The 13,726-nt window shown below is 36.4% G+C and overlaps 2 protein-coding genes across 2 annotated transcripts in view; one reads left to right on the top strand and one right to left on the bottom strand.

Annotated features, from left to right (window-relative positions):
• Positions 1 to 3,790, bottom strand: part of sec24a (SEC24 homolog A, COPII coat complex component) — a 22,004-nt gene extending 18,214 nt beyond the window's left edge. The window contains exons 1-2 of the mRNA XM_024262306.2: positions 3,400 to 3,790; positions 801 to 1,340 (exon numbers count right to left, since the gene is read on the bottom strand). Of these exons, the coding sequence (XP_024118074.1) occupies positions 801 to 1,340; positions 3,400 to 3,460 (601 nt within the window). The 5' untranslated portion in view covers positions 3,461 to 3,790. The remainder of the gene's footprint in view (positions 1 to 800; positions 1,341 to 3,399) is intronic.
• A 1,664-nt stretch (positions 3,791 to 5,454) lies between these two features.
• sar1b (secretion associated, Ras related GTPase 1B) lies at positions 5,455 to 13,296 on the top strand. The gene is made up of 7 exons (XM_024262285.2): positions 5,455 to 5,643; positions 7,743 to 7,818; positions 8,877 to 8,996; positions 9,169 to 9,234; positions 9,393 to 9,496; positions 10,323 to 10,454; positions 11,819 to 13,296. Exons 2-7 carry the CDS (start codon positions 7,761 to 7,763, stop codon positions 11,933 to 11,935), a joined length of 597 nt encoding a protein of 198 aa, XP_024118053.1. The 5' UTR covers positions 5,455 to 5,643; positions 7,743 to 7,760; the 3' UTR covers positions 11,936 to 13,296.
• Positions 13,297 to 13,726: the final 430 nt, after the last annotated feature.

Below are 13,726 nucleotides of genomic sequence, written 5' to 3'. Positions count from 1 at the left end.
GTAGTTTGTACGTAACAAATACAGGCTATTTCAAACTTCTCACGCCGCTTTTCTCCTTCAGAATCTGCTGGTTGTGTTTACGGTTGAAAAATTATAGTATGTTAAAGGTTTTGTGTTGAAGCGTCACCGGCGACGTCTCAGGTGTTAAAGGGTTAATTTTCTTGATACATGTCCTCCACCAGGACAAGAACATGTTAAAAACACCAAGAACAATAATTTTCATTTTTCAATGGGTCTTTAAGTCAAACAGCATTGCAAAATACAGCAACTTCCTTACTGAAAGAAATGTTGCTGAGTTGTTTTTTTTTTTATCCCCACCAGGAAAATAAAAAAGGTCTTCCCCACTTGTTCTTTCCCCACTTTTGTCAAACAGCAAGCAGCAGAAATCAAAGATATTAAATGACGATGTGTAAGGATTACAGCAGGTGTAATATCCGATCTGAACTTTGCACTAATTCACAGTAAATGAGTGTGCTCGGTTTGGAGGTAGCAGAACAGAGGGCAATGTCCACCTCCAACATGTCAGCATGCATGAATGTTGAAAGCAGACGACTAAAATAAAGACAATTCCAGAGAGATTTATTTAAGAAGGAAAAAAAAAAAAAAACTTCTCTGGTCAAATTATGTTTATTACTCAGAAAAGCTTTCTGACTTTGTTGCTAAAACTTGTAAGAATTTATCTTTTCTTGTCACTTGATGCAACTGGAAATTGTTGCTTCATTTATACCAAATGAAACGGCGGGTTGGATCTGGATGGTAAAGTCCGTTACGAGCCCTCAGTGGAGGCTTTGTGCTCTTACCTGGCTGAGTGTATCCATGCATAGAAGTGGGAGGGATTCCTGGGCCGGGGGGCTGGGGGTTGTTCATGGGTGGTGGTGTGGGGCTGAAAGAGGCTGATGACGTCGGTGCAGGTAAGCTTACAGGTGGATTCACATGATTTCCCACAGTGCCTCTAAAGGGTACATTTGTAGAAGCGGCCGAGCCCGGGAGCTGGGTAGCTGTGTTGAACTGCCATGTTGGAGCCATGGAGCTCGGGTAATAGCTACCAGAAGACACAGCAGTAGCAGGGGGAGGAGGAGTGGCGTGTCCAGGGGGCAGCCTTGGACCAGGACTGGGGCTGGCAGACAGAGGAGGGGTATGGGATGGAGGGCCTCCGACGAGAGGACTGGACAGCAGCGGTTGAACTGAAGGGGAGGAATTGAATGAGGGAACAGGCTGGTATGGGTAAAGTCCAGGCGGGGTGGGAGCTTTGGCCTGCATTGGGTTGTAGGCTGGTTGGTGAGTCATGCCAGAGCTGACCCCCGGCACCTGATGCAAGGATGCAGGAGTTTGTGTCGGACCTGCAGACCAGAGAAAGGGAATAAAAGTTACTGAATGAATGAGCAAAGCCAAAACTTTTTGTACGAGTCGAACACAAGCGTATTCCTCAAAAAGTAAATAAAAGTATAGCCTTTTACTAACAAGCTTGGGTAACATTGAAGGAATGTTAAAGAATAGTCTCTCCTGAACTCAATTTAAGGGTTTATTTTATCAAACATTTTTTCCACTACATTCAACACAAACAACAGGGACAATAATAGCAAAAACAACAGTGAAAACAGTAAAAGTCACCAAGTTTAACCTCCATAAATGGTTTGAATGTAGTTCACCATGATCTGTTCTTAGTTGCTGAGTGGAGAGCTCTTAAAGTTTGATCTTATTTCCCTCGACAAAGAAGCAGCAAAAACTGCACCAATAAAAATACTTGATTCACATATATCAACACCAAAATTTGCTTCTCAGTCTCTGAAAAATAATAGTGATACTCAAACTGTGTAAAGCCCACCTTAAAAGCCACTGAATTGATTATTAAAAAAAAAAAATAGACAAATCAAAGTCAGGCCTTTTGCAGAAAAATACATTTCAAAATGCCAAATATTTTTTTTCTATTTATTAAGTTCTTCGCAAACAAACAGAAAAAAATACAAAGGAGTAATAAGTTGTTTATTTTAAACGGGCATAATTTTTTTTAAATAAATTAATCCACTTGATATTGCTGCCAGTCTATGAGGAGTGTCCAAAGACTTAATGTTCTAGTTAATCACACATTAGTGATCACAGTGAGTCAGAAACAACAGCTTCTAGTTACAAATGAATGTGCTTAAAAACAGAGTTTATATATTTTTGCTTGACTATAAACGCAATAAAAAAGATTTTGCAATCAACACCACAAATATTAAAGGAAAGAAAGAAGGGTTCTTCAATGCGCAAGTGAGACTGACCACAACACTGAGCCTTTGTTTGTGGTGTTCGGATCTGAAAATATAACGGCAAAAAAAAAAAAAAAGTAATGATTTCCAACAAATCCCTGGCCAATTTTATCAAAAAATAAGAAATATGTTCACAATCCTCAGTGTGGGAATGTGCAAAAGAGTGATTTTTCAAATCATTTTAAAGAACTGTTCCGTTTATTTTCAATATATGAATAATCAAAGTTGATACAACTACAGTCAGAAGTAGTAAATTTGACCCGAGTTTGATCAAACTAAAAACCACAAAAGCATATTGATCCCTTTGTAATGACACAAGAGGCTAAATCACTTTAGGAATTCATTGATAAACCAATGATTGCATCACAGCATATTTTTTAAAGAATATATACACTAGACAAGTCATGTTCATAAATAAAAGGGAACAATTATATCAAAGGGAACAGATCATTAAGTCTGACGTGACTTCAAAACTGAAAAATCAAAAGGAGTTTTATGTTCATTTATATACATATATAAATCTGGATCGCCTCCAATGTGCCACATGTGCAGGACAACGTACACCGCTGGAGCTACAGTGATTTAGCAATAGAAAATAATAGTTATACAACAACTAACAAACTAAAAGACACAAGTGAAACTGTAGACTATAAACCTAAACAAGAATAAAAACCCCTGAGTAGACAAGTTTAGATAAGCCTCCTCTACTTTTGGAAGTGATCACGCCGAAAGATCAGCTTGAGCAAATACTTCGATATTGAATGTTTGCCGTAAAAGGTCTAAAACAAACTATTGCCGGTCTAAATCGTGTCATGCTAGTCCACCACTCGGTCAACCTATTGGTTTGCCACCTCGACAATCTAAAAGAAGCAACGTTCAGCTAGTTAGCACAACATGTACAGTTAGCGTAGCTTCGTGACAGCCACTATTTTTTAGTCACGAGGGTAACACGAATCAAGATTAACCACAGATAACCTAGCGTAAACATACTCGAGTTTATCACTTCACATTACTTGGTTACTAGGCGAGTTAGCTAACAGATACTGGCAAAGGTACAGGGAACTGCCTCTAGTGTTCAGCTAGGGAACATAAGCTAATGACAGCTAGTTCACGTTAGGTCAATTTTTACTCAAGTTTGTAAATTACTCACCATTCGCGTACGTCTGTCCAGTCCCAGTTCCATTTTGCGAATTAAACCCCGCAGTTGACATGTTGAAACGGACAACTGGGTCTAATTTAGAGGCGCTAGATCGGCGAACAGCTAGTTGCGTCTTTAGCTAGCTAACTAGCTGGCAATTGCAGGGTAGCGTCTCAACCTGTAGCTCTGACGATGGGCGTCTAGTTAAACCACAATCTGAAGCCAAGTCACTTGAAATACTTTAGAAAGTTACCAAAGTCTCTCGTTTTGTTTTACAGAGCCATAATTGTTACTAAAAACGCCCGCCCAACCACCTAAGTATGGTGAGTGACGACGGGCCTGGTCAGAGTAATTAATCGTGTGAGATGCTTCTCCTCTTTCACCGGAAGCTAGGATCACCCAACAGGATCAACGTAAAAACCACCGAGCATGCGCAGTGTGGACACGTGGCATTTCCTCTGGTGCCCAGGATTTTTCAGTGTACTAGAAACAAGAAGCTGTCAGAGATTAGGGTCAACCAGTTTCTTTCATTTCAGACATTTTATATTAGTTTATATAAAAAATAAGATTTTCTCAAAATGAATGCATTATCTTTTACACTCAATTCAGAAATCTATGTGAGATTATGGCTGTTGCCACCTGTAGAACAAGAGTTGTGATAGAAATAAAAATGATTTATTTGGGAGGTCATTGCTCATACAAAATTCCATTCATTTATATATAAAAACATAATTTATCACAAAAAATCAGGATAAATTGATTATCAAATTTGACTGAAGATAGCTAAATTAACAGAAACATGTCAATTAAATTGAGTAATATATATAATGCCAACATTTTCTTCACTTTTTAAAATAGCATAGAATAACATTGCATAATAATCCCCTTAAAAAATTGCCATTTTGTTAAACTAAAGCCACTAAAATTGCATTTTGAGGGAGTCTCTACTACCATTTCACATCTCAGACAACCTAAAACTGGAAGGTTGTGAGACTAACATGGACCCCGATGCCTCCCTCACACTAGTATTAAGAGTGGAATTGGGTGGTTGAACAATTAAACTGTTACCAAGTGCAGTGATGACTATAGCTCACCACTCCCTGAAGGGATGGGTCAAATTGCAAAGAACAAATTTCTCTCCCAGAAGAGAGACGGAAAGTGACGTGTACTAAACCTCTTTACTTTGATTTTGAAACTCTCAATTGTACTCATGGGGATTCTTTCCGTGTTTAAATGTGTTCTGATCATGACACTAATCTTGGTTTCAATCTGAACAAGTCTAACAGTTTAGTCAAATAGAAGTTATTTATAGAACATCAAAATTCTGCATTTCTATGTTTAATATTTTCATGAATTTCTATTTATATTTATTTATGCTTATTTTATGTTGAACTTAATAGCAATGACAAAAAAATGAATTTGAACAGTTTTTATTTTTGCAAAAAGACACTATGAATCAATCTTGTGTTTGAGAAAATTATTGCTTTGTTACATCAGAAAATCAAACACCTGATGTACATTGATAAACTAGGGAAAGATTTGTGTATTTTTGTTATATTGTGCTCTATAAAATGTCAAGCTCATAAATTTAAAATAAATAAAAAAGATGAATCTGTAAAAATTGAGTAAGCCTTTGTGATATTGTGAGGTAGTAATTCTTAAAAATCTAAACAAAACCAAAGACCCTATTTGTTCATCATGACTTGGGATTTTCTGCAGACAAAATTGCAGTAGTTGCTTTTAAATGAGAAAAATACAGCATATATTTAAACCTGTGTCTATTAGTTAACCAACAATATTATTCTTATCCTGAACTTGGTCTGTTGAAACCTTCCAGGAAATTTGTGAAATTCTATTTTAAAATAAAATAAAATATATTTTTTTGATGGCGCAGCCAGAAAAAAAATGTTGTTCCTATTAATAAACTATAAATTCAAAGTTTGCACGTGTGCGATTAAATATTTTAATTAATACAGTTAATACTTAAGTGAAATAAATTATGAACTATTAGGAAATGTGTCGTTTTGGAATAAATTGAGCGGTGTCGGAAAGCTGATTGTGAAACATAAACAGGAAGCGGCAGGGCAGAGTTTTTGGGAGTTGTTGGACAGCCATTGCAGTGTCGCGTCTCAGTAACAAAACACGAAAGGGGTGAGGAAGACCTGGCATCTCACAGGCTCCCTTTTCACAGAAAGACTGATTTACATGGTTGTTTGAACGAACACACTTGGTAAATCTATCTACACCTAAAAACGGGTAAGTGTTTCTCTTTACTTATTTAATAACGATCAGAAAAGGGAGAGTTCGGTCGCGAGCCTTCGGCTTCGCTGTTAGCATACGATCCCGGTAGCTAACTATGCTACATTACTATAGCTAACACCCAGTAGACTTACCTTACTTATTTTAACTAAACTTATACTAAATATTAAACAACTTGAGTTTACGTTTTATTTACTAAAACCGATGTATTTTTAGTTGAAAACACTGGCATTTCCTTACGTCTTTATTACATCCACGAACATTTTTTTTCTTGCTAACTGGTGATTAGCCGAAACGGCTAGCAGACTGCAACGTCGCCTTCAGAATATGACACGTAGCTTGAAGCTTCCAGCTAACCAGCCCGTTAGCCGGTAAAATCCCGAATAAATACTCATTAGCTTCAGTTAATCTGTATAAATTCTGTCTTTTTCGGGGGTTCTATCCTTGCGTCTGTGCTGGTATGCTACAGGACCGCGTTTCTTTGAAATATTTCGAAAGTTAGAGGAGAAAAACTAGTCATTTTTTTAGCACTTTAGCAAATAAAATAAAAAAATCTTCAATGTCAGACTATTACTCGAGTACAGATTACAGTGCACCACACATTTAGATTTTAATCAGATTACTTGATTTTGAAAAGGGTTCTCATACTGATTCAACAGGGTGTCAAATTTTGATTTAGTTTATTGCTTGCGGCTTTATAAGTATGAAATTTAACACCCATAACTTTTGTGACAATAGACTAAACCTTGCCTTGCCTTGCCTAAAGAGTAAAATAAACTGTCACGTGTGTTCTTATTGAAGAAAAAAGTTTTTAAAAGTGATTTAGAATTTTGACTTCTTCATTTGAGCTCTAAGCCGTAAATATAATGTGAATTCAGAGAAGTTTGATTTCAGAAGAACAAATGTTTTTGGAGAATTACGGAATACATTTCACCAGTTTTAAATTTACTGTCACTACTACCATTTAAAGTTCTCAGCTGTAGAAAAAAAAGTTGTATGGCCATTCTGCTCGTGTCCTGATTGGTCTGCCCATAAATTGTTGTTGTTTGACATTTGACATCATCGTGCCACGCGTATGGCCATTTTTTTGTAATCCCACCCACCGATGAAGCAGGCTTTACGATATGTCAAGTGTGGACTGTGACAGCAGATTTGTTCGACTGTCTTCTGATGTTGACCTTTGCCTTATACTTTAGCCCTGTAGGTGGTTTGCATGTTATGCAAGTAGGGTTAGAGGTTGGTTCCAGCTTGCTATGTTCTGATACCTCTGTATCTTTGAGATTAAAAGTAGGTAGGAAGTGACATGAAACTGGTTAACTTCAAATTGCAAAAGTTTCCTTTGCCTCTCGGAAAACGTCCAATTTCAAATGTTATGCCTCAACTCCAGCTTTCCAGCATTCTAACAGTCATGACAGTAACAGAATCAGATTTGTTTTAAGAATGACACTAGTGAACAAACCAAAATTTCTCCAGAAACCAATTTACATGTCATTATTTTTTAATACATTCTGACTTGTTTTTTCTTGATAAACTTAAAGGTGTATTTGCTGTCATCCTTGGGCATGACGACTAACGCTCTCACTGACTATAAAAGAACTATTGGGTGATTTGAGATCAGGAATTTAAATCTTCTTTTAGTTTTTTTTATCTGCAGTTTCTGGTTTTTGTCTGAGTGAGATACACTGCTTACTTTTAAGTTCTTTAAGGCTGCTGGTTCTTGCATCCGCTTTTCTCCTCTTGTCTGTTTAAGCTCAGCTTTCTACATTTTATGGAGTTGAAAGCAGTCATTCTAAAAAAAATGGCTTTATGGCCTCGAGTTTGTTCTTTAGTTGACTAACTTTATAAACTATTTTCTTTGAAAATTATAGTTTAGTTATTCATTCTAGAAGCAGCGGAAGTGGAAACTATTTAAAGACATTCAAATTTTGTGGCTGAAAGTTTCATATTAGTCATTTTTTTTAGATGTATTGTGAATTTATTACCATTTTATTTTATGTTTAATACATGTTGTTGTATCTTTACATGCAGTTCATAAGCACTAAAAAACCACAACATTAGAAATAATTGAATACTTTTCTTTCTTCTTGTTCTTTTAGGATTCAACAGCTCCGGATATGTCATTCTTATTTGATTGGATTTATAGCGGTTTCAATAGCGTACTACAGTTTTTAGGTAAGTGTTGATGCTCTCACATTATAAAGGTTTTATCATTGTTTGAAACTAAAATGTAACAAGACATCAGTTTGGCAGAACAATAGTTTTATGGGATTTGTTTATTTATGGTTAGTGGTGAACACAAAAGAAATAAATTAATCCTGAACTACTTTGTACCTCCTGTTGAAAATGATCTTGGATTAACAGATGATTACTGTTGAAAATCGTACAACTTTGAGGGTTTTTTGTATCCTATAAAGTTGTTTTGACAAATAACAAAAGAACACATGTTTGGAAAGTTTTCAAGAAAGGAAATAAATCGATTTTTAAGTCAATAAATCCCTCTGTGAAAATAAAATGCTTCAAACAATATTTTTAGTTTGCTGACGCGACATATTCATCTGGTGTTTGCTGTTCAGGAACAGCCGCAAAAATACTATTTATCCACAAAGCTTCCCTATGTATTTTTTAAATCTGTACGTTTGAATTGCGTAGAAACTCTCACAACATGCGGCATCATGCGCTGGCCCGGTTATTCTTTGAGCGACATGTCGCTGTAGCTCCCGTTCTTCCAGTTTGACAGGTTACATTCTGCTGCTGGTGAGTAATGACGACATCCAGGCGAGCTGACTATCAAAAAACCACACAAATCCCCTTGATATCACTGAGCTGACTCAGAGGAGTGAACAAAGTTGACCTAGGAGTGGCCTTCATTTACTCCTCCTTTAGCAACCATGGCGATGGAGACAGGATTGATACACTCGTAGAGTAATCAAAAATAGCAATCTTCATATGGTTTTCAAGCTCTTATGATGTTCAATCAGCTTTGATTTATGGATAAAGTAAATACAAACTATCCAACCTTTTATAGTAATGCCTCACCTGTAATAATATTTGTAACTATTAAAGGAAACATTTTTGACAATATAAAATAAAGTCTGCAAAAAGTTTTATTTAATTTTTAATTTTTTGAGCTATATTAATATTTATAAGGTACTTTAGATACTTTTATGGATTTATATTATCAGATGTTCATGTGATTTTTTTTTTTTAACTTCTCTTCTTTTTATTCCCAGGACTGTATAAGAAATCCGGCAAGTTAGTATTTCTTGGCCTGGACAATGCTGGCAAAACAACGCTACTGCACATGCTCAAAGATGACAGATTGGGACAGCATGTGCCAACTTTACACCCAAGTGAGCTGGTTCTTCTCTCACACATCCATGTCTGCACATGCTCACTCAGCTATGATTTGAAAGATTATCCATGCAAAACAAAAAGAAATGGTGTTTATATGAAAATCTTAGTGTCAGAGTGAAATTCCGTGATGCTTTCAGTCCTGATTTGCTGGTATGTTGGGTTTTTTAGCCTCAGAAGAGCTGACGATTGCTGGCATGACTTTCACCACCTTTGACCTTGGAGGCCACCAACAAGGTACCTTTTTCTTTACCTTTTTCTCTTCACACTTTTTACATTTGCAAAAATAAAACAGTTCTACAGTTTTTTTGCTCGGCATCAAATCATTTTTAAAGTTATACTATTTGTCTTTAAATGAACCGGTCAGATTGTAGAATGTTCTTTGTGTTTTGTAGCCCGCAGAGTGTGGAAAAACTACCTCCCTGCAATTAATGGCATCGTCTTCCTCGTGGACTGTGCGGACCTCGTGAGGTTGCCCGAATCAAAAGCAGAGCTTGATGTAAGACGCTTCACCCTCCATCCGAGCCATACTGGACTCCATCTGCTTTTAAGGGAAAAAAATTTTAGGAACTACAGAAAAAATGAGATTATTGTAGCCAAGACAAGCTAACGACATAAAGATGCATTTTTCTTAAAATGCGGCCTTTTAGGCCCAATCATTTGAAATGATTTGTTGTCTTTATTTAGATTATATGGGGGGGAAATCATATTTAAAAACACACATATTGGTAAAAGTCTGACAAACAGCCTTTGCAAATTAGTGAAAGCTGATTTGCTGTGGTGACCCCTGATGGGATGTACTGAAAGATGAACAATATTTAGCAGAGATCTGATATTTATACTTTATTTTATCATATTTTGCTGTTGGAGGTCCTGTCTGCTGTCAGACATTGAACTCCCATGACACATGTACTTCCTGTGGATGGTTTAAATGCCTATTTTAAGTTGAGTTGGAAAGTATTTTTTCTTTCCTTTTTGTTTAAAAATTTGATCATATCTTTACCTTTTTTTGTTTAAAACTTGTTAAATAACTTTACTGGAACAGTTTTCTTAATGAGAAGTTAAAGGTTTTCATCCCTTTTAAATTTGATTTATTTCATAAAATACAGTTTTTTCAGTTGTAAATTAGTTTAAAAAAGTGTTCTCAGAATTTAATCTCCCAGTTCTAGAAAATATTCTAAATACGAGATTCAGTAAACTTGCACCAAAGTTCCCATGAAACCACTTGCGGCAGAAATTAAATACTCTGTAATCAAATGCTTTATTTCTGCTGGTATTGATGTTTATAATGAAAGTCCTATTAAACACCTCATTAATCTGCACAGGCATTAATGACAGACGAGACCATCGGAAACGTGCCTATCCTAATCCTGGGCAACAAGATCGACAGACAAGATGCCATCAGTGAAGAGAGACTGAGGGAACTGTTCGGATTATACGGACATACAACAGGGAAGGTCAGTACATGGTGAAAAGAAACCTCTGAAAAACTGTTATCACTTTTTTGTTTTTTTACCAAGTAATTCCTTAAAAAATGAGTTGTTACTTTCAGAAACAAACCAGTTATCTAAGGGGAACGATTACGTGGACAATTTAGGAATTCTCTGAGGATAAATTCTTTTTTGTTAACTAGTTGATATTAAAGTCTAAGCCTCAAATACAGTCCTTGGTTCGTTAGTAATATGATTTATTATATTATGAATCAGTATAATTTAGCTGCAGAGACAAATACTCGAAAAGCTTTATGAGAGAGAGCTTTCATGACAAGAAATCCTCCAGAAAGAGCAAAAAAAAAGAGTCAGTTGTGTGGTTATGACTTAGGATAGACGGTTGCTGTCAGGCATGCAGAATGGCCAATTTTTATATACATACAAGGTAGCTGGTGGCTGGTGGCACCTTGATATTGACGGCTGCCACTCTGAGATGTTTACACATCGTCCAATCAGAGCTGCTGCTGCCGGCTGGGATTCTGTGAAGGACAGTTTCTACAGAGTGACAGTTTTTCATTAGAAATTCATCTCTGAGTTGTGAGTGGGACTGTGGCCCCTTTTCCCCGTTGCAGGGAGCGTGTGACTCGCCCAGTGTATTTCCTCTGTCACAAATAAACTCTTTTTTTTTAACATTTTTTTTAAACAGTATTTATCTGTCTGATCCTGATTTGCAACAATTTGAGTAAAGAAATTCTAAAAAAATCCTACTTGAAGCTGAATTTTCTTTAATGTCCTCCATGAGAAAACTGCCCTAAGAACATGTTAAAACGGGGTTCCCGCTGGGTTTTAAAAAGCCTCCAAAGCATTGAATTTATGAATTAGAAATAATGCATTAAAAAGCCTTTAAAACGTCTTGAATTTTGATATGAGCCTCTAAATTGTGTTGTTTGAAATGTTTCTGTTCTACATTTCTTGTTGAAAATTAAATATTTCAACCACAATTACTTTGATCAAATAGTTTAAATAAACAGCAGCAGACCCAGTTGATATGGACCAATACCCAGAATGCCCACCGCCGGTTTAGAAAAAGAAGCGCACTGATGCATCATGGGACAGACCACAAACAACAAGATAAGAAGCTATAGTTTGAATCTAAAATGGGAATAAATTAACAAAATGGGAAATACACCGACAAATTAGTCTTAATATTTGATAAACACAGCTTTAAAATGTTAAATTTAATTAGAAGAAACTTGTTTGAACCCTTTAAAAGCACAATTTTAAGTTTTTTTTTCCCTTTGGAAAAGATTGAAGTTTTATTCTGAAAATAAACATTTACTGTATTTAAAAAATAATAATTGAAATGCTTTTCTTTGATTTTCTTCTCCTAGGGCAACATTCCCTTGAAGGATTTGAACACGAGACCACTGGAGGTGTTCATGTGCAGCGTGTTGAAGAGGCAGGGCTATGGCGAGGGCTTCCGCTGGCTCTCCCAGTACATCGACTAAAGCAATTAACCCCCACCCCCAACCATAAGGCATCATCGCCACCATCTACAGGGCGCCGAATCCAGCCGCCGTTACCATCAGAACCGTCATACTCAACCCCGCCTTCGGTTAATCAAGTCTGCCTCCACTTTCAGAACAACCAGTACAGCTCGATCCCAATAGACTTTTATTGGTCGAAAATTTGGTTCTGCACTTACAGCATTCCCATCTGTTCGTTCGTCATCTTTTTTTTTTTTTTTTTTAAGAGGGCAAACGACGTTCACATTCAAACGAATGAATCTTTTCTATATCGTGCCGGTCGTTTGCTGCCGCCTGTCCCCTCCTTCCTGCCATCTGTTGAGTGTGATGATAGATGCATTCTAACTGTAAATCTGTAAATGATTCCACTGATCAATCAGCAGTCCTCAAAGCCTTTTCCTCCTCTTTAACTCAGCTTGAGCAAATGATGAGCGCAGCATAGTTGTATGCATTGCAGTACACTTTTTTTAACAGTAAAGAATTCATTCAAAATTGTATTTAACCAGTGCATTTTTTTATTTTTATTTTTTCCCCCTTTGATCTTTAACACCTAGATCACCTATGCAGCTGCAGTTTAAATGACAGTGCATTTTTTTTCATCCTAAAATAAATAAGATCCATTTCTTTAGTAGACGTCAAACACTTCAGCTCCAGGCTTCTGTCGTCGAGGCAGAGTAGCTCTGAGTCGGTACCAAAAGTCAGTGGGCTCCCTTGTAAACACAAGCATGAGGCGGAAGTATTACTTACAGAAAGATTTATTATTTTTTATATATAGGAAATAACGCCGTCTATTTGATGAAATTGTGAAGATAATACAATTTCATCGGTGCATTTAAGAGCCTGTAAATTTGAGGAGGGGGCGTGGTTGTAAAATCCAGTTGGTATACTGAAGGTCGGACTACAAGCGTGTTTTTCTGCTCTGCTTCACGGGTCGAGTGAAGAAACGAGGACAGAAAACACCTTGAAGAAAGGGGACCATGTATATGAAATCTACACCAACACCATCCAGAGATTTTGTATTTATAAGTGGTATCCTTTTTGATTTATGTGCATTACCAGAATATTATGCATGCCTTGTTCTTCTTTTTTTTTCTTTTTAAATGACCAATAACTCAAAAAAGGAGGGAAGAAGATGCCAAAATTTCCAACAACTTACAATTGTCACTTTTTTGTTTTGTTTTTTTTAAACTGAAAGTAACTGAAGTGCGCATAACACACTTTATCTGTCCCTCTGTGTCTCTTTCATTCCCTCATGAATAGATGATGAGCTGTTCCAACAAGGATGGGACTTGCTGTTGTTTGCATCATAAAAAACATGTAATAAATGTTTGCAATGAAAAAAAGGGGCGTTACCATTTTTATTTTTCCAAACTTTGACATTAAAATCAGAATTTATGAGAAATATGGAAGAATTTAACTTAAATTCTTAAAATGTAAATGGAAACTGATCATTTAGGATGGGAGGTCACTAGTTCTGGTTGAAAATGGGTCTGGAAGTGTATCTGCAGCTTTTGTAAGGTGTGTTGCAGGTTTAGCTATTATTATGCAAATATAATATTTAGCTATAGTTGGCCACAAATCAAATGTCTAATATATTCAAGTAAAAGTATGAGGACATTTTTTCTTAAAAAATGCAAGAGGTTACATAAAGAACGCATTCAATTTTGGGATTATGTAATCTTTTTCTGAATGCAATATTAAATGCAACCACTAGGGGGTAGTCATGAAACAACTGGAAGCCACCCTGGAGTTATTATTGATTAGAACAGTACA

This window comes from Oryzias melastigma, linkage group LG14 (genome assembly GCF_002922805.2).
Source record: "Oryzias melastigma strain HK-1 linkage group LG14, ASM292280v2, whole genome shotgun sequence".
Classification (NCBI taxonomy): Eukaryota; Metazoa; Chordata; class Actinopteri; order Beloniformes; family Adrianichthyidae; genus Oryzias; species Oryzias melastigma.
The sequence above is the reverse complement of the archived record's forward strand: the minus strand, read 5'-3'. Positions and strand labels throughout refer to the sequence as shown.